The sequence below is a fragment of the Martes martes genome (genome assembly GCF_963455335.1).
Source record: "Martes martes genome assembly, chromosome: 1".
NCBI lineage: Eukaryota > Metazoa > Chordata > Mammalia > Carnivora > Mustelidae > Martes > Martes martes.
This window is the reverse complement of record NC_137888.1, coordinates 199,622,130-199,644,241: the sequence shown is the minus strand read 5'-3', so window position 1 is coordinate 199,644,241 and position 22,112 is coordinate 199,622,130. Positions and strand designations below refer to the sequence as shown.

The window sequence follows — 22,112 nt, the reverse complement described above, 5'->3', positions numbered from 1 at the left end:
ACAAACCCAGTAGCAACAAGGCTTTGAGAAATCACTATTTCCAGGTCTGGAGCAGGAATTGTACAGGAAAAGTAGGGAGCAACTTTTTCAACTCTGTGTTAAGTGTCCTTAAAGGCAGCCTGCTTGCTTACCCCTCATTTTTAAGTTGAGGGCAATTAGGGTGGGCATGTGAGAATTCAAAGAGAAATACCACTATCCTAAGAGTTCTGTTACATGTAACCCATACAACTGCCCTTTATATGCTAGATGCAGGGAAGTGGTTGATCCATTTCCACTGGCCGGCCTACGTGAGTCTGCTGCAAAATCACATCCACTAATCACATTCACTAATAATTTACTGAATCTCATCCAATAACAAAATCAAACTTAAAGCTGGACATACAGTAAAACATGAAAATAATGAAGTCTAGGGCCCTTCCATCACTTCCGAAGAAGTATTCAGAAGAAAAAACATCTTATTTAGAATATTCTCCAAGCAAAACACAAACATGAAACCTATCATTTGGGCAAAACCCATCATTCTGATAATCTATAAAAATCAGACTCACAGTAGCGAAGCCCCCATTCACTGAGAGCTCACTCACTGCCCCAGATCTCTGCAAGACCAAAGAAATCTTTTTCCTTTCTTCTTCAATGTCTCCAGACGCCTCTCCTTCCCCCATTTATTCTTAAACAAACCTACAAACAAGGTTGTATGAACAAAATCAGAAACTTATAATTTAGTTCTAATCTAATTATAAATTTTATATTGTTCTTTTTGAACAGGTCAATTAGTAAATGCATGTGTACAAAACCCAACTGATCCAAAAGGAAATACGGTAAAAATAAGGCTCCCTCTCACCCCTACACTCCAGCCAGCTGCTACTTCCTGGAGTAACCACTGTTAGCAATTCAAGAGTAATCTCCCTAAGTTAATGAACTTTTAATTATAGTATTTAATTATATGTTGTTCACATATTAAAAATATTAGGAGAAATTTAGTATTTCTTGTAAGCAAAATAGTTTCTAAAAACACTTCCCTCCTCTGGGGTTAAGTTAATGGTACACAGGTCAAGTCACCCAAGATGAAGCATAAGAAAATCTGCTGCCACATCATTATCCTCACCCACTTAAGCTGAGTCCCAGGTGGTAGAAGCATTGCTAAAGGAAAACAGAAAACTGAAATCCAAAGCAAGACACACCCTCCAGGAGACAGGGAGGTAAGCACCGGCTGTCCTGTGTCAGAGCATGTGAGGGAGAGACACGGGGTGTAACACCAGCAGGTAAGAAGAATTCAACTAAAAAGTTTAATGATAGGCTAAAGGCTAAGTGAAGGGTTGCATGACAGTATAGGGTCCCTGGCATCCACAGATGTAAGGGGAATTCATACCCACTGCATAGATTTACCAGACGCTCACAAGACCACAAGCAGAGTTACAGACTTGGGAGAGAGCCACCACTAGAGGAAAGGTGTGCAGCCCTTCTACCCTACACAAATATAAGCTGAGCTGCCAGGGGAAGGGGTGTCAAACCATCAGCCCCAGGGCATGGGGAAACACCCACTGCAGCTGGGGAAAGAGTTAAGAAAATATCCTCTTACCCTAGGGGAGGAGCGGTAAATCCAACCCAGGATCCTGCAGGATACCATTAGAAGACCCTCCCATTGTAAGAGGGGTATTACTGAGACAGACTCCAACCATGCACAGGATTAAGCCTAAACCAGGACCAAAAACCACAGATAACAAAACTCCTGTATACTTCCAGGCTAGCACTTCCTGATAAGGGAGGGGCTAGCACGTGGAGAAACACCCTTCAAGGGCACAGGTGCACAGGGAGACCAAAAGCTAAGAGTGGCACAAGAACATTCAGAGAAACCTTTCAGCACCACATTCCCCACTCTAAGCACAAGGAAGAGAGGAATCCGAAGCCAGTACTGCACTGAGGACAATCACGGTAACAACAAAACTCAAACCAAACTCAGCCCTAGCCTAAATGGACTCAACCCTTGATATTAACTATCTAGTGAAAAAAAAAAAAAAAAAGACATGCCCACTTCCAGGCATATTTTATCTCAGTCACTATTGTTTTACATGTTAATTCCAGCATTCACTCAAAAATTAAGAGACACATAAAAAGTGCCAAAAAACAAAAACAAAAAAACCCACCATCAAGAGACAAAACGATCAAAGTGAGAAAATAACCCAGATACTCAAATTTAGCAGACAAGAGTTTTAAAGTAATTATGAATACTGTTAAAGTCTATAGTGGAAAAGATCAAAATATGCATGAACAGATGGGGAACTTTAGCAGAGAAACGGAAGAGACTGTAAGAAAGAGTCAAACAGAAATGCTAGAGATTAAAACCAGAAAAGATACTCAAGAGTGCCACTGAGGGCTCCACATTAGATTCAACAGAAACAGGGGGGAAGAAAAATCAGAGAACTTGAAAACAGGTCAAAAGAAAGAACCCAAATGAAACAGAGAGAACAAAGGAGGAGGGGGAAAAAAAAAAGAGCATCCAAGAGCTATGAGGCAATACCCAAAAATCTAATGAAACTGTCATGGAATCCCAAGAGGAAAGAGAAAGAATAAGGCAAAGAAATACTTTTAAAGATAACAATCCAAAAATTTCCAAACTTCACAAACCACATCAAAGCACAGATCAAGCTCAGAGAGCCCCAAGCAGGACAAATACCAAGATTCTACCTAAACATACCATATTCCATATTCCAACTGCCAAAAAACTAAGATAAGGATAAAATTCTGAAGGCGGCCAGAGTGGGGAAGAGGAACAAAGATCAAGATTACAACAGACTCGGGGCACTTGGGTGGCTCAGTCAGTTGAGCGTCTGCCTTCGGCTCAGTTCATGATCTCGGGGTCCTGGGACCAAGCCCCATGTTGGACTCCCTGCTCAGGGGAGAGTCTGCTTCTCCTTTTGCCCCTCATCCTTCTCATGCTCTCTCCCTCTCTCAAATTATTAAATAAAATCTTAAAAAAAAAAAAAGATTATAACAGACTTCTCATCACAAACTATCCACATGGGAAGACTAACTTTCCTAAATGAAAGAAAAAAGTCACAAAGAATATACACCTTGGAAAGGTATCTTTCAAACCTGAATACTAGTTTTTCATAAACCAAAGCTGAAATAATTCACTGCTAAAACACCTGTGCTATAAGAAATGTTAGAAGAGGGACGCCTGGGTGGCTCAGTTGGTTAAGCGGCTGCCTTCGGCTAGCGGCTGCCTTTGGCTCAGGTTATGATCCCAGCATCTTGGGATAGAGTCCGACGTTTGGCTCCTCGCTTGGTGGGGAAGCCTGCTTCTCCCTCTGCCTCTGCCTGCCATTCTGCCTGCCTGTGCTTGCTCTCTCACTCACTCTCTCTCTCACAAATAAATTAAATCTTAAAAAAAGAAAAAAGAAATGTTAAAAGAATTCTTTCAGACATTAGGAGTATGGTACTAGACAGAAATCTCAGTCTACACAAAGAAATAATGCCCGAGATGGTAAAAATTAGAGTGACTGTAAAACATTATTTCCCAAATTTTTAAACTAAAAGGTAACTGATAATCTAAAGTGAAAAGATAAAAATGTAGGTTATTAACATATATAAAATTAGGTATATAACAGTAAGACAAGAAATGAGAGGAATTGGACATTTACTGTTTTGCATGGGCTCTTACACTATACATGAAGTTGTAAAATATTACTGGAAGGCAAAGTGGAAAAAATAAATGATACACACTGTAAACAAAAAGTCAAATATAAAATAATTTTTTAATTTAAAGATTTTATTCATTTATTTAGAGAGAGAGAGCAAGGGGAGCAAGAGAATGGGCAAAGAGGGAGGCAGTTGGGGAGGGAGAGAATCCCAAGCAAACTCCATGCAAAGTGTGGAGCCCCATGAGGGCCTGATCCCATGACCCTGAGATCAAGACCCAAGTGGAAACCAAGAGTCAGATGCCCAATTGACTGAGCCACCCAGGTGTCCCAAATATAAAACAAATTTTAAAAGAAATATACATAATAAGCCAATACTGAAGTTAAAAACAAAAACATAAAAAAACTGAATTAATCAAAAGCAGATAGAGAAAGACAATAAAGAACAGAGGGAACAAATAGAAAGCAACTAGCAAAATGACAGATTTAAATCCAATCATATGAATAATCATATTAATTATAGTCTAAAATATCAGTGAAAAGACAGGTCTTCAGACTGGTCAGAAAAGCAAGACCCATCTATATTGTGTCTATAAGAAACCCACTTTATTAAATATTAATAAAGAAATGCACTGAAAGTAAAAGGATATGGACAGATACACCATGTCAACACTAAACAAAAGGAAGCTCCGGCCCCTGTATTAATAGGATGAAAACGAGACTTCAGAACAAACAATATTACCAAAAATTATGAGCTACTACATAACAGTAACAGGGCTGATTCATGAAGAAGACGTAACAATCATAGGTGAAGGGGATTAAGAGTACACTTACCCTGATGGGCACTGAGTAATACATGGAAGTGCTGAATCACTGTATCGTACACCTGAAACTAATATGACCCTCTATGTCAACTACACTGTTCTGTGCACCTGAGAACAGATCTTCAAAATACAGGAAATTATAATTGGCAGAATAGAAAGGAGAAAGAAACAAATCCACAAAATTCTATGGAGACCTCAATGTCTCTCCCTCTGAGAAATCATTACAAGTAGATATAAAGTCAGTAAGGATAAAGAAAATCTAAACACCACTATCAGCCAACTAGACTCAATTGACACAGAAGGAGCACTCCATACAGTAACAGCGTCATGTTACTTCCAGTACGCACAGAACACTGCCCATGGGGGCGCCTAGGTGGCTCAGAGGGTGAAGCCTCTGCCTTCGGTTCAGGTCATGATCTCTGCGTCCTGAGATGGAGCCCCGCATCGGGCTCTCTGCTCAGCGGGAAGTCTGCTTCCCCCTCTCTCTCTGCCAGCCTCTCTGCCTACTTGTGATCTCTGTCAAATAAATAAAATAAAATCTTAAAAAAAAAAAAAAAAGAACACTGCCCATGACAGGCCATATTCTAGACCATAAAACAAAACATGACAAGCTAAAATGAACTGAAATTTCAAAGGATGTCTTCTGACCACAAAAGAATTCAACTAAAAATCAATTATAGAAAGATACCTGGAAAATCTCCAAATATTGAAAAACTAACATATTTCTCAATAACCATGGCTCATGGAGCGCCTGGGTGGCTCAGTGGGTTAAAGCCTCTGCCTTCAGCTCGGGTCGTGATCTCGGGGTCCTGGGGTCGAGCCCTACATTGGGCTCTCTGCTCCGCAGGGAGCCTGCTTCCTCCTCTCTCTCTTCTCTCTCTGCCTGCCTCTCTGCCTACTCGTGATCTCTCTCTCTGTCGAATAAATAAATAAAATCTTTAAAAAACAACAACAACAACAACCATGGCTCAGGGGTGCTTGGGTGGCTCAGTGGGTTAAGCCTCTGCCTTCAGCTCAGGTCATGATCTCAGGGTCCTGGAATCGAGCCCCACATCAAGCTCTCTGCTCAGCAGGGAGCCTGCTTCCCCCTCTCTCTCTGCCTACTTGTGATCTCTCTGTCAAATAAATAAATAAAAATCTTAAAAAATAAAATAAAATAAAATAACCATAGCTCAAAAGGAATTCAGAAGGGAAACTAGAAAATATTTTTGAACTGAGTAAGAATTGTAACACTCCAAAATCTGTGGGGCACATATAAAACCACGATTAGAGGGAAATTTGTTAACATTTTAAGTGGTTGCCAGAGGTAGGAGACAGAGGGTGGGCAAAATGCATGAAGGCAGACAAAAGGTACAAATTTCCAGTTGTAAAATAAGTCAGTCCTGGGGATGAAATGTACGGCATGGCAACTACAGTTAATAACACTGCATTATATACTTGAAAGTTGTTGGAGAGTAGATCTTAAAAATTCTCATCACAAGGAACAAAAATTTGTAATTATGGAGCACCTGGGTGGCTCAGTGGGTTAGGCTTCTGCTTTCAGCTCAGGTCATGATCTCAGGGTCCTGGGATCGAGCCCCGCATTAGGCTCTCTGCTTGGCAGGGAGTCTGCTTCCCCCCTCTCTCTGCCTGCCTCTCTGCCTACTTGTGATCTCTCTGTCAAATAAATAAAAAAATAAAAAAATTTGTAATTATCTGTGATGAAAATGTTAAATAGACATGTTGTGGTGGTTATCTAACAAGACACAAAATAGGAAGTCATTATGTTGTATGCCTTAAACTAATATAATATTTTGTGTCAATTATGAAAAGAAGAAATGTTTCAAATCAATGATCTAAGCTGCCACCTTATAAAAACCAGAAAAAGCAAACCAACTCAAAGCAGGCAGCAGGAAGGAAATATTAAATATGAGCAGAAATTGAAAACAGAAAAATAGGGGGAAAAAAATCTATGAAACCAAAAGCTGGATCTTTAAAAACATCAGTAATCAATAAACCTCTATCCAGACTTATCAAGAAGAGAGAGACACAAATTACCAATATAATAATGAAAGAGGGGGCATAAAACAGATCCTACTGACATTAAAAGTATCAGGTAAGAGTAAAATTTTATCTCCATCCATTTGACAACTTAGAGGAAATGTGCCAATTCCTAAAAGATACAAACTACCAAAGCTTACTTAAGACGAAATAGATAACCTGAATAGTTCTACATCTCTTAAAGAAATTGAATTCCTAATAAAAAACCTGACCAAGAAAACTCCAGGCCCAGATGGGTTCAGGGACCAAGTCTATCCAACATTAAAGACAGAAACATCAATTCTACACAAACTATGCCAGAAAACAGAACAGGAGGGAACATTTCCCAATTCATTTTATGATGCTACATGACCTCAATTCTAAAATCAAAGGCATCACAAGAAAACTACAGACCAATATCCCACATAAACATAAATGCAAAAATCCTCAACCAAATAGTAGCAAATCTGGTCCAGCAACATATAAAAGCAGCAAACCTCTTTTAAAAGATTTAATCCACGGTTTAATCCTGACCTAGAATTACTCCCAAAGACAAAAAGTGATACCTGATTCCATTCCAAATTCAGTCTTGATGTAAACATAGAATTTTACGTATCTGACTTGTTACAAAGCCACTGTCAAAGTAAACGCAGAGCAGATAGTTTAATTTAGGAAATTAGGCAGATTATATAATAGTTGAGACTTTATAGAAGAACCTTTAGATTAAAAGTTATCTACAGTTTCATGAACACACACTCAACTAAAGGGTAATGAACCTACATCTTTTTTTGAATTTCTATTAGAAACCAAAGAGAAAGTGACTAGCTTATGCTAAAGAACTCAATTCAGTTTACTCAAAGTTTTTAAGATTATGACCCAAAGCATAATCCCTAATCTGCTTCCTCACCAGCCTGGTTTAACTACTTACCTTCAACCTGGCTAGTATCTGAGCATGGTTTCTTCTTTGACTCTGAATTCCCGGTTTTCTCATCAACATCCAGGAGAGGAATATAGTCGGTTTTTCCAACAGTTTCTCCCACAACATCATCAAAGGCCTCTGCCTCCAGCGTGGCAATAAAGTCCCGTTTTATCTCTTCCTCAATTTCTGGAGGTGGCTCTGTTAATGCATCTGCAAGACTGAGGTCAGCCATCTTGCACCACTGCAACTGCCTGGTTAAGGGGGAAAGAAATATTTCATAAGATGAGCACTGTGCAAAGGGAAACACATTCCTAAAAACGCTTTTCAGTTGTTCTAAACAAAAAAGGAAATAAAATCTAAATCTAGAAGAGGCTCCCTCATTTCACAGATTAGAAAAGTAAAGCTCAATTGACAGTCTTACCCGAAGTAAACACTATCTCACATCTCTCAGAAGAAAACAGAGCAAGAGCCATTTTGTCCTTCCCATTAATAAAAAAAATTATAAAGAAAAAAAATCAATTTATCCAAAGTTACAGCCAGTAAGACTCAAATCAGGTCTTTTGATTTCAGGTCTTATAAACTTAGCAACTATCTCATCCATCTTCATTTCCAAATCACATACCAGAATATTTCTTAAAAGAATATACAAAAGGAGGTCAGATTACATTATATTCCCATTTAAAAAAAGGTTACATTACTATCAGGAGAACGAAGTCAACTTTCTCGACAAAAGACTTATTTTGTTGAGGTTAAATAATGCTTCTTCATGAATTTCTTGTGGATAGCTCCGTTAACCAAACTATACCTAGCCTTGTTGGCATGAAAAATACAGACATGTTCCCTGATTAGCTAGGGGTGGCAGGCCCTCTGTGTGGTCATGTACATCACCATCTTTTCAGAACATGAGGCTCTCAAATTTTAAACACAACCTGAAGTTAAGAAGTATAGCCGGGGCGCCTGGGTGGCTCAGTGGGTTAAGCCTCTGCCTTCAGCTCAGGTCATGGTCTCAGGGTCCTGGGATCGAGCCCCATATCGGGTTCTCTGCTCAGCAGGGAGCCTGCTTCTGCACCCCCGCCTGCCTCTCTGCCTCCTTGTGATCTCTCTCTATCAAATAAACAAATTAAAAAAAAAAAAAAAAGAAGTATAGCCTACTAGAGGCAAAACTGCAGGTGACTAGCCCAGAAATACAGAAATAGTATAGTAAAAATGCCAAAGGGCCTGCAATAAATTGAGCTCCCGATACATATATAGCACAGTGGGCAATAAAAAAAAGTATTCCGGGTACTGTGTCTGCTTTCAAAAGGTCTAACTTAATAGAGACTCCAAGAGACTCAGAAAGATAAATGAACATAGGAGCTTTCTTAAGCAGGCAAAGGTAAATCAAACAGAAATCCTTAGCTGCATAGGGGCACATGCGTGGCTCAATCAGTGAGTCTCCGTCCCACTCTTGATTTTGCTTCAGCTTGTGATCTTGGGGTCCTGGGATGGAGCCCCGAGTTGGGTCGGCTTGGGGGTTCTCTCACTCTCTCTGCTGCTCCCCCCCACCCCGCATGTACAGCAGCGGGCACATGGACGCTCTCTCTCTCTCATGAATAAATCGATCTTCAAAAAAAAAGATTTGATTTATTTTTATTTATTTATTTGACAGAGATCACATGTAAGCAGAGAGGCAGGCGAGGGGGAAAAGGAGGTGAGGGGGAAGAGGAGGTGAAGCAGGCACCCTGCTGAGCAGGGAGCCCGATGTGGGGCTCGATTCCAGGACCCTGAGAACATGACCTGAGCCGAAGGCAGAGGCTTAACCCACTGAGCCACCCAGGCGCCCCTAAATCAATCTAAAAAAAAAAAAAACTAACCTAAAAAGAACGAAAGTATGCATAGTATGACAGCTACTGCTTCTGTCTGCCTAGAATTGTATTCTTCCTTATCTCCCCCGATATTCACTAACAGCCACCCCAGTGGTGATGGACACATGACCGGGAAGAAGATGGTTGGAAAAGGAGTATCTCATAATGGAAGACCCACCAAGCGGCAACTGTTCAGTTGCCCTGGTTGTCTTCTTTCTCGAGTCTAAGTGAGCAACCTTCCATCTTTCTTTCTCCTAATTTAGTCAATCTACTGCTTGCAAGCAAAGAATCTCAACTAATACACAGTCTTTCCTCAACCCAAATTTTTAAAAGCCAGAATCTACTATGATTCGAGCCATGTTTAAAGGCTCTCCTTTAAAACTGTCCTCCACTGTCTACCTCTCTCCAGCTAAATTTATTAAGGAAAAAGAAATACACACCAAGGAGTACAGCGATTCTATCTTCAACTTTGTCTCCACACACGAGTTCCTATCATAGTCATCAGTACGGAGCAGCACACATACAACCCATTTACAACACATGAATATGGATGGGCACTCCTACTCTATATGCCACCCAGGCTACTTTACATGTAAAGTATGATTGTCTCTCCAGATCCTGCCAGGAAAAATGCTGAAAATGACTCATTAAAGAACTTTTTAAAAGCCTGACAAATTTAATGTCAGTAAGTTCCATAAAAAGTAACTGCTTTTCCCTTTTTTATGATAACTATTATTACCAGTTAGCATTTGAAACCTATTATGAACCAAAAATAATAAAGGATGTCTATAATTAAACAGTTTCAAGGTCAAAGAACATTTTTGTACATTTGTACCATCCCTAACAGTAGCTCTACTTTTTTCCATAATACATACCCAGGACACCTTTTCCATGTAATCCACTCAAACTCCCTAATTTAGGACACAGGTAAAAATACAGACAGAACCAACAATATCTTTCCAATCTCATTTACCTGAGTGCATATTCTCAAAGGGCAGCTCTTTATCCACTGTAATCTTTCCCTCTTCACCCCCACCCCAACTTCCCAAACCACTTCCTCTGCCAACATGCGGTTCATGGACTATGAATAGTGGCTTAATTAAATTCAGCCTAAGAAGGTAAAACTGATAGAAAATTAGACAGCTGGAAAGCAGGAAGGTCATTTGGCTCTGAGTGCATCTAGCCAATGACCCAGCAACTGTATCTCAACACAGCTTAGATATTCCTTTCTTGTCACTACATATAAATAGAAATATGATTTATACACACACACACACACACACACACACACACAAACACACACAATTTACTTATGGAAAATGAAAGTACTGGCTTTTATCCAGGAAGCCCCAGTTTTCAATAAATTAAACAGATAATTCAATTTTATAGTTATTCTATTCTAAAATATATACAAGTATAATAAATTAAGTAAGTGTTCCACAGGTTTGTTAAACCGGTTTTGCCAGTGTTTGGGAATTGATTTTAATGAATTCATGGGTGAATTTCATCCCACACTTACGGAACCATTTAAGGTCACTTAATATTCAGTTATGCCTTAAAAGGTTGAGTTACGTAACTTATGGACAGAAGGGAATGGCACAATGTTACTCTCAAATTTGGATATTCAGGAAGATCCAAAAATGTACCCTTGTGAATAAGGACTACCTACTAAAAAGAAATGATCTCTTCTTGACTATTTATACACCATCTTTCTTTTTTTTTTTTCCCAATAAAAATAAGCATTTATTATCCTCCATTACAGGAGTCCCAGAAGAAGGCAGTATCATGGCTGATCAATTCAGTAACTCAATGACTTTCAAGGACCCAGGTTCTTTTCATCTTCTTCTTTTTTATTTTTTTTAATTTTTAAATTTTTTATTAACATATAATGTATTATTAGCCCCAGGGGTACAGGTCTGTGAATTGCCAGGTTTACACACTTCACAGCACTCACCATAGCACTTACCCTCCCCAATGGCCATAACCGCACAACCCTTTCCCTCCCCCCTCCCCCCTGCAACCCTCAGTTTGTTTTGTGAGACTAAGAGTCTCTTCTGGTTTGTCTCCCTCCCCACCCTATCTTGTTTCATTTATTCTTTTCCTACCCCTCAAACCCCCCACGTTGCTATCTCCACTTCCTCATATCAGGGAGAACATATGATAGTTGTCTTTCTCTGATTGACTTATTTCGCTAAGCATAATACCCTCTAGTTCCATCCACGTCGCCGCATATAGTGTACCTTTCTTATCTGTATAAAGTTTTACCTTTAAAAGGCTTTGTTTCTGGGAGGAAAAAAAAAAAAAGAGCTAGGTACAGAAGTTTCTATGCCTCACTGAGGCACCAGTTTAATCTAAAGCCTCCAGTGAGTCACGTTCAGGGGCTGAGTTCCCTAATCTGTAAAATGAGAGTATGTTAAATGATTCCTGAGGCTGATTATTCTATAAGCTGCTTATAATTTAGATTCATCACTTAAATTAGAAATAAATTGCACACAGATCCTCAATGTGCATGCCTGACTTTTATATGTCAAGTACTCCCAATTATAACTGGGTGCAGATTTATTAAAAGGCAAAAGCTTTTTGGCAAAGGGAAAGACTAAAAACAAACTCATCACTGCACAGTGCCCTGCTTGAGCAAATCTGACTGGAGCTTAAGAAACTCCACCCAGTTCTGGCTAACATCAAAGGAGACTTGACACCACTCTGCCAAAAAATAAGCCCCATATTATTTAACCAGGCACCAAGAGAACACACAGTTTTCAAGCGTATCGCTTTGGACATCTGATCTTTCATTCTGACTACATGCCTGAAGTGAAACTATCTGTTGAGAAGAGTTTTTAAAAATATGTAAACGAAGACAAGAAGAAATGACATGACAAGATGATGAAGCACAGAACAGAATTTTGGGCTCTTGACTAGCCTCTGACTATTAATAGCCATGTACTCACGCGGAGTAAATAAGATATGATGAGCTCACAAAGCATCTCCTCTGTTGTATGGTTTACTTTAGATTACACACTCTGGAATTAGTTACTGAACGATTTTCTACGTCTATAGAGACTGGTGTTCGCAATTAATTTAAATACACAGAAGTATGGGCAACTTCTCAAGGTCCCAAAATTCCTCTTGAAAATATTAAGTCAGGGGCGCCTCGATGGCTCAGCCGTTAGGCATCTGCCTTTGGCTCAGGTCATGATCCTGGGGTACTAGGATCAAGCCCCGCATCGGGCTCCCTGCTCCATGGGAAGCCTGTTTCTCCCTCTCCCACTTCCCTTGCTTGTGTTCCCTCTCTTGCTGTGTCTCCCTCTGTCAAATAAATAAATAAAATCTTTTAAAAAAAAAAAAAAGAAAGAAAAGAAAATGTTAGGTCAATCTTACCTACAGTCAGTCAGTCACTCACTCCAGATCTGTGTTCATTGTGTCTGATGAGAAATTACCATTAGCAATATAGTCTGCAAATGGCCTGTTGCTGCCTTTGTCCTCCGGAATCTACTTCCTTTGCCCTGGCCCCTCTGCTCTCCCAAAGGTGCTCCTTTGAAGCTAAAGTGGAGCAAGAAAACTCATGATGAAAAAGAAATGGAAGCCTAATTCCCACCAACATAGTGAGACACTTTTCACAGCCACTATCACATTTTCATTTCACTCTGTCACATTCGCCAAATCTGTATCAAGATTATTTGTGGTGGTCAGCATTCTCTTTAGAAGTGTAGAATCCTGTTTCACAATTTCAAAGGGCTAAAGGGACTTACATCCCAGAAGGCCCATCATTCCACCTTAGTGTGAGTTCAGTTCTTATCAAGTTAACTTTCCTCTTAATCCCAGAGATCAATTCCATGGAAAGTATCTTAGTTTTTGGTTTTAGTGTGAAAAGGGAGAATACTAATTTAGCAACACGGAACATTTCAGGGAACAAAGCAGATCTGGATAAGGTATCAAAGTAGCGAGAGGATATGTGGTCCCAGAGGTCCTAGGATGTCAAAGAAAGGAAAGTAATACAATGTCAAAGGCAACCTCTTTTAAAATACTACCTCCTGTTAGTTTTAGAAGAAAAAAATTTTCTTCACAGTCACCTAACTAGTTGAGAAACAAAATTATTGTTTATAACATTGTATCTAAGGGAAATGCTTCTGAATTCCAAATAAACAACTTAGTAAATAAACATTTAATAATAATTCTGAAAATGGCAGAAAACTGGGGCGCCTGGGTGGCTCAGTGGGTGAAGCCTCTGCCTTCGGCTTGTCATGATCTCATGACTAGGATGGAGCCCCGCGTTGGGCTCTCTGCTCAGCAGGGAGCCTGCTTCCCCCCTCTCTCTGCCTGCCTCTCTGTCTACTTGTGATCTCTCTCTCTCTCTGTCAAATAAATAAATAAAATTAAAAAAAAAAAAGGGCAGAAGACTGCTCATAATGTTCACTTAAATTTTCTCCATGATTAATATTCTATCAGTTTTGGTGGGGAGCGGGGGTAGGGGGGAATTATGGACAAGATATAGAACTAAAAAGATCCACGGGGCTCATATTTTCTTCCTTTTTGGGGGGGGGGGCATGACTGATGTAAAAGGCAGAGAATTCTAAGGCCAACACTAAGCTGCTATCCCAGGACATTAGTGAAAGTGCTGGGACCAAAATGAAGTGCTTGTTCCTCAGGCTTGGAAGAAACCCAGCATCCCAGCCAGTTCCAGAGACCATTTATAATCTGACATGTTGGTGGTATAGCCTGCATCATAAAGATTGCAAATGGGGATTCTATTCCTCAGATCTGTTTTTTGGGTTTTTGTTGTTGTTGTTCTTTTTAAGATTTTATTTATTTATTTGAGAAAGAGATCGAGAATGGGAGAGAGCATGAGAGGGGAGAAGTCAGAGGGAGAAGCCAGGCTCCCTGCTGAGCAGGGAGGCGGACTCGGGACTCGATCCCAGGATCCTGGGATCATGACCCGAGGTGAAGGCAGATGCTTAACCAACTGAGCCACCCAGGCGCCCCCTCAGATTGGTTTTAATGGAGTCCTTTCAGAGGTCTATTACATAGCAAGCTGGCCCTTATTTGTCTAGTGTCTGTGTTCTGCTTTCAATTTATTTAACTAGAAAACTAGTTTGATTTATACTTTCAATCAGAAAGGTATTTCATTCAAAGTAAAACCAATTTCTACTTGTAAAAAACCAATTTTTATTCCCATACAGCTGATTTCTATATGGGAATCAGCTACCATCTTACAGAGCTCACAGGCACATGTGATCCCTGAGGCTAATCGGAATTTCTCCTGCTCCTCCCCAGAACCTGAATGGCAAAGGCACAGCTCAGCAATGTCTTGACTATCCTAGCAATAAGCCCCAAGCCCCTGCAGAATATATTAAGTTTCCACCAGGTACCTCCCTACACACTTCAAGGACAACAGCTGTACTATTATGAACGGATGGTATTTGCAGGCTCCACAGGGTTCCGTTCAGAACCACCACTTGTCCTGTTCATCACAGGACTGCAACAGGAGAAAGCTCTTGATTACTAGAATAGCTGAGGCCATTGCCCAGTGACATTCCTGTATGGAAGAGCGCGTGGATTTTACTTCCATGTAGTCCCCAGAACAAAGAGTTCCTTTTCCCTATGCGATTTTAGGGAACTCTGTCCTCGAAACATACAAACACTGCACACACATGCACACACATATTCACATACATAAAACCTTGCAGCCCAAGCCTCAATGCCTAGCTTGCATACTTACAGGAACTATGCAGGCAATCTGTGTTCAGTCCTGACCGAATGCATTTTGGACCTCTAAACAGGCACCTGCCTGCCACATTTCTGTCCCAGTGAATTTAAACCTATTTCTCCAAGAAGAATCATCTACACCAGATACCTCCCACTGTTAGCCATGTGATCCACTCAGCATGATGTCTGCTGAAGTCTGGTAATGTGCGCCAAACAAGAGGCGACAATGACACAGCACTTAAGTTTCTGCTCTAACCATCCTTAAGAGCGACTCTTCAATTTTATTTCAATTAAAAAACAAACAAACAAAAAACATGAGTTAATCTTAGGATGATTCTCAATACCTATTGCCCCCGAAATGTAGGGGAAAAAATAGTTTTTTTTTAAATGTTACTATTCAGGGACACCTGGGTGGCTCAATTAAGCATCTGCCTTCAGCTCAGATCATGATCCCAGGGTCCTGGGATCGAGTCCCACATCAGGCTCCTTGCCCAGCATGGAGCCTGTTTCTCCCTCTGCCTGCCACCCCCCATGTTCCTGCTCACTCTCGCTCTCTCCCCTCTCTCCCAACAAATAAATAAATCTTTAAGAAAAAAAAAAAAAGTTACTATTCATCCCAGTTATTCTTCCTCAGTCTAATTAAGAACCAAACACATTCAGTTTCCCTACATCTACCCAAAAATTATTTCTAAACACTTAAGATCTCTAAAGGCTTTTCTAAAAACACCAGTTCAAATAATCTAGATTCCAATTCCCTCACTTTAACAGCTGACCAAAAAAAGGAACCAGAAGAAACAAGTCATTTATATATAAAGCTAGACTGAGGATTAGGCTAAGGGGAGACCCAGCAAACACCAGAAACACAAGCAGGGTGTAAAAGAATTGACAAAATCTTGCAATTTTATAGTTTCTGTTTTATCTGACACAATGACATCACTATACTTCCAAATCTATTTTTTTGCCTTACCTTTTCTTCTTAAAGTATAACAGCAATTGGAAGGAGTCCTGAAGATCAGGGGGAAAGAAAATCTCAGCTGATTTAAAAGGACCCCAATCCCTGTTAGGAAAAAACACTCCAAACCCTTTTGTGTGATATCCAGGTCACATAACCCTATAGGACCCAGACCTAGGACCTACCACAGCCATCAGCAGTTTGCCCTGGAGGCTCTCCCTGTACTTTAGTGAACACAGGACCAGCTGCCATCTTAGGAGCCCATCACTGACATTATCACCACACGGCCTTGCTCATATTGCTCTCCACACTACACATCCTCTTCACTCCTTCCTCACTTGTCAGAGTCTTGAAATCAACTATCATCAACCATCAGCTTTTCTGTGATTCCATTCTGAGATCTGTGCTCCCGGCACCATTGAGAACTAACAGCTCACCTGTATTTCTATAGTAACAGTACAGTCTGATCTGTAACTGTAGTAAGTTGTAGGTACCAGTGGCTCCCATAACTGCTAGATCCCTAAGGGGAAGGACCATGTCTAAGCAATGTGTGTATCTTCTCTTAGTCAATTACTTTACACAGAAGATGGCTAAAACAACAAAAACCAACAAAACAAAGGGGCTAGCTGAACAGAATTCTAAGATGGTATGACCAAAGTTAATAGAAAGTAGGAACACCTTTGTGGCTCCGTAGGTTATCTGCCTTAACCTCAGGTTGTGATACCAGAGTCCGAGGATCAAGTCCCAAGTTGGGCTCCTTGCTCAGAGGGGAGCCTGATTCTCCCTCTGCTTGCCACTTCCCCTGCTTATGCACACGCTCTAGCTCTCTCTTTCTCACCAATAAATTTTTTAAAATCTTAAAAAAAAAAGTAGGTCTGGGGCGCCTGAGTGGCCCAGTGGGTTAAGTGTCGACTCTTGATCTCAGCTCAGGTCTACATCCCAGGGTCATGAGTTCAAGCCCCACAGTGGGCTCCACACTGGGCATGAAGCCTGCTTTAAAAACAAACCAACCAATCAACAAAAAACAAGTAGGTCCAATTTGAAATTAATCAGAGGTGCTAAAACTACAAAAAATTCTTCAGAACTGGAAAAAGAATAAATATATTCAAGGCTGAAGGGTCACCATTAACTAGCATATTCACCTCCTTTCTTCTTTCCAAACATAGCTTTATGCCGGAGCAATCAAGTTGTCCACAATCATGAAAAGAAAGCCAACAAGGAGTAACCATACATGCCAGCTCTCCATGCTGGTCATCTTATCATTATTAGGCAGGCAGTAAAAATAGCCCTCTGCTTTTAGAAAAGCACAACAACATGATGCAATATGGCCGAAACAAATAGCATTTTGTTGAAGAGATAAGCTACCACTATCATGTTAGCATCAGTGTATAAAACATATTTTGTAGTTATTAAAATGTGAAATCTCCATCGTACCAGCTCACATATGTCTGTCAAGTAGTAAATATACTGTGTAATTTTAAGATTACCTGGTGTCGGGGAAATTGGGTGAAGGGAAAAAGTATTCACACTTCATCAGCACCCAGCTCTTGAGAACTGTTTAAGAAAAACAATCTCTCCATCGAGCCAAGTGAAGTGTCTCTCTTAAGCTCAGAGCCAGAGCGTGCTCTATTTTATTGTGTAAGATGTCAGTGAACATAAAGGAAAATGAAAAACTGAATTAAGAGGAGAATGAGGATCTGTGCTGATAATTCTGTGATTATTTATCACAGACACACACAACGTTGTGTCTCCTCCAGAGTCCCACTGGACTCGGGGGCTCCTAGATGGCAGGGACACATCTTTTTCACCTTTTATCCTGGGCATCTAGTACAGTAGTGACACCTGGTCGGATCTCAGCTGCACATTTATCCTGCTGAGTGTGCTCTGTTCCATATCATGACACAGCTTTCTCTTGCTGGACTTGACACCTGCCTAGCTGAACGACCCTTCTGGCTCTTCCACTGTGGGTCCTGGGCACAGAATCAGCTTTGGGGTAGAGCAGCCCTGCTCTTCTGAGCAAGAGAGAAGAAAGCACAAACTCTACAGGGGTAGTTAGCAGGCATTTTGTAGAAAGACCTTAGTGGTGGTAGTAAATTACTTGCCTTTAACATAAAAGTGCCTTATGGATGCTTTCAAATGGGGGAAGGGGGTGTAAAAAAAAAAAAAAGGCCTAGAAGTAAAAATAATAACACTAAGTGAAAACTGAACAAGCAAAGTAAAAAATCGAAGGAATCTTCCATGTTAATAATTAACATCACTTTTAACATTTTACCTGAAACAGAAGTAAAGATCTGAGTCAAAGTGAAATGCCACTGGATCAGAATCATTCAGAGACTGAGGGGGGCAATTTCAGTTTTTAAGTGTTGATTCTGAAGGGCACCCACGATTGAGAGCTACTGAATTAATCAACAACCTACTTGAAGACAAAGTTCATTGAGATGAAACATAAGACAGAATTTGTAACACTTAACACTAGAAAGACATCAAATTCTCCCTTTTTGAGAAGGTGGATGTTTGTTAGATAGAGTTTTTTAGAAGTAGAGCCTGACAGGGATTCTATACAAGTGATTTACGGAGGGAGTGCCTTCAGGAGAAATCTGTAAGGGAGGGAAGAGCAGCAAAACTATGGTTTCAGCTAAAGGTTAGCCTACACCTCCTGTCTGGGAAGCTATAAAGCACAATCACACCACAGAGCCAATCCCACCATGAGGTAAGGGAGCCAGGTTTTTGTAACCCTCACCAGGCAATCACTGGCTGAGAGCCACGTGAAGGGAAGGGGACGTAATCCCAGACATCCCTAGGAGAGGTGGCTCCGACATGCTACACTCCCTTGCTAACACTCATAGCAGTTGGGGGTTAGTATGTGTGTGTGTGAGTGTGTGTGTGTGAGAGAGAGAGAGAGAAAGAGAGAGACTCTAAGCAAAAAATCCATTACTAGAAATAAAGTGACAAGTTCAATTTGCTATGACTTACCAGTATTTTTTTATTGACCAATATTAAATACTAACCTTGTGTGAACCTAGCTACATGGCTATTTTAAAAACATAACATTTCAACCAAAACAAAAATACTAATTCAAAAAGGCATATACATCCCTATGTTTACTGCAGCATTATTTCTAACAGCCAAGATATGGAAGCATTCCAAGAGGCCAACAACAGCTGAACTGATAAAGAAGATGTGACACGTACACATATACACATGCATGCACACACACAAAATTTCTTATTACTCAGCCATAAAAAAGGATGAGCTCTTGCCATCTGCAACAACATGGATGGACCTACAGGGCATTAGGTTAAATGAAATAAGCCAGACAGAGAAAGACAAATACCATATGATTTCACTTTTATGTGGAATCCAAAAACAAAACAAAACAACAACAACAAAAAAAAACGCAGAAAGAGACCTATAAATTCAGAGAACAAACTCATGCTCGCCAGTGGAGAGGGAGATACAAGGGATAGAGAGACTCTGTCAGGAACATACAAGATTAATATTTAATACTGGTAAATGGGCAAAATGGGTGAAGGGGAGCGGGTTTCCATGCTTCCAGGCTGGAATACAGGCTTCCAGATATGATACGAGTAAGTCATGGGAGTAAAAGGCACAGCACAGGGAACATAGTCAATAATGTTGTAACAGCACCGTATGGGGCCAGATGGTAACTACACTTGTGGTGAGCACAGCGTAACGTAAAAACTGCTCCAATCACTAGTTGTACAGCCAAAACTAATGTGACATTGTGTATTAACTATACTTCACTAAAAATTAAACACAAACATAAAACTGCCGTTAATGAGGATAAACAGATGGGTCTTCCTTCATAGGGGGATACTGCAATACACCTCCCTCAGTAACTGACACATCGTGTAGGAAAAAAATCAGTAAAGACATATAATGTCTGAACAACTCAATATACAAGTTTCAGCTATTGGGACTAGAGAGTACACTGGAAAAGACACTTTTCTGGCACACAGGACAGTTCATTTGTAAAATAAATGTATGCTAGAACATAAGACAAGTCTCAAATTTTAAAAATCATTATTGTAGAGAACAAACTGGTGGTTACCAGAGAGGAGCTGAGTGGAGGGATGGGTGAGATAGGTGATGGGGATGAAGGAGTACACCTGTTGTGATGAGCACCAGGTGTTGCGTGTAAGTGTTAAATCACTCTACTGCACACTTGAAACTAATATCACACTGGGTCAACTAACTGGGATTTAAATAAAAACTTTATTTAAAAGGGACGCCTGGGTGGCTCAGGTGGTTGGGCGGCTGCCTTCGGCTCGGGTCATGATCCCGGCGTCCTGGGATGGAGTCCCACATCGGGCTCCTTGCTCCGCAGGGAGCCTGCTTCTCCCTCTGACACTCTGTCTGCCTGTGCTCACTCTCTCTCTCTCTCTGACAAATAAATAAATAAAATCTTTTAAAAAAAAACTTTATTTAAAAAATCATTATTGTACAATATACATTTAGGAAACATCATAAATAAGTTAGAGATAAAAACCTGAATTTTTCAAAAATTTATTGGGAATTTTTAAAACACATGGCAAATAACTCATCAAAATAGAAATGAAAAAACACTTAGAACTGAATAATAGCAAAAATACTACATACCAAGCTTGTGGAATATACTTAAAGAGAGAATTTGAGGAAGTCTCCAGCCTTAAGTGCCTTTATTAGAAAAAGAAGGATATAAGTAAGTTAGTTAAGATCCATCTTAAAGAGTTAGGTAAAAATAAACCTGAAGAAAACCAAAGGAAGGAAATAAAATCCTGAACCAAAAAAAGGCACAAAGAAAGAAAAGAGAAGATCAACAAAGTAAAAGTCCTCTTTGAGGAGTAATAAAGTTAACAAACCTTTGTAAGACTGACCAAAAAAGAAGAGAGGGCATAAATGAACAATTTTAGGAAGGAAAAGAATAATGCTACAAATGTGGCAGAGGAAAAAGAGATTATCAACAACTATGCCAACAAATACGAAAAATCAGATGAAAAAGACCAGTTCCAGGGCGCCTGGCTGCCTCAGTTGGTGGAGCTTAGAACTCTTGATCTTGGGATTGTGAGTTTGAGCCCCCCACCGTGGGTGAAAGATTACTTAAAAAAAAAAAAAAAAAGCTTAAAAAAAATGACCAATTTCTAAAAGAGAATATATTATGATAACTGATGCAAAATTTTATAATAAACAGAAAACCTAAATAGTCCCAATCAATTAAAGAATTGAAACAATTATTTTTAAGTCTTACACACACACACACACACCCCAGGTTTTATAGGAGTTCTTACCGATATTCAAGGTGCAGGTAACTCCAATCTAACACAAACTCTAGAAAATAGAAGAATTCTCACCAAATCATTTTATGAGGTTAACAGAAATATAATGCACTGATTAGAGGCCCACATTCCAGCCAGACTTGCCAGAGTTTCAAAGTTGGTTCCTACCACTTAGTATCTATGTGACCCTGAGCAAGTTTCTTCACCTTTTTACTTCAGTTTCCTCAAATGTTAGTTGGGGTAACAGTGTTAACTACTTTCTGGATCTGTTAATATAGAAAATAGGGCGTGGAACATTGTATGTGTTTTACATATTTGGTATTGTTTATATGATTATTGACAATATGTACCTGCTACAAAACCAGACAAGAAGAACCCAATAATGGAAAATTATAAGCCAAAATAAACTTACAAACTTATTTCAGGGGTCAGCAAACATTTTCTGTACAGAGACAGAGAGTAAACTATTTAAATTCTGTGGTCCATACACTTTGTCACAAATACAGGCAGTCCTTGCTTTGCATGGTTCTAACATGCACAAATTTCAGTTACCATGATTTAGTTAAATAACACCACTCCCCAATAACATGGTTCAAGTTTCAGTCACCATGGTATATTAACCACGAGTAATCGCATAAAGTACAAAATCTGCTGTTAGCTCTTCAGTCTACAAATCACTATATAAATAACAGGTGCACATGGAGATCAATTACCTATCACATCACTTCTTTTTTTTTCTTTTTTAAGATTTTGTTTATTTATTTTAGAGGGGAAGGAGGGGAAGTGGGAGAGGGAGAGAGACAATTCCAAGCAGACTCCCCGCTGAGCGAGGAGCCCCCTAGGCAGGGCTCAATCTCACAACCCTGAGATCATGACCAAGATCAAGAGTCAGAGGCTTAACCCAGGTGCCCTTCACATCACTTCTTCAAAGCCTGTT

The 22,112-nt window shown here is 40.0% G+C and overlaps 1 protein-coding gene across 1 annotated transcript in view; it reads right to left on the bottom strand.

Moving 5' to 3' along the window:
- Positions 1-22,112, bottom strand: part of MAP4 (microtubule associated protein 4) — a 190,539-nt gene that overhangs the window by 118,151 nt on the left and 50,276 nt on the right. The window contains exon 2 of the mRNA XM_080829190.1: positions 7,410-7,651. Coding sequence (XP_080685316.1) covers positions 7,410-7,632 — 223 coding nt within the window. The 5' untranslated portion in view covers positions 7,633-7,651. The remainder of the gene's footprint in view (positions 1-7,409; positions 7,652-22,112) is intronic.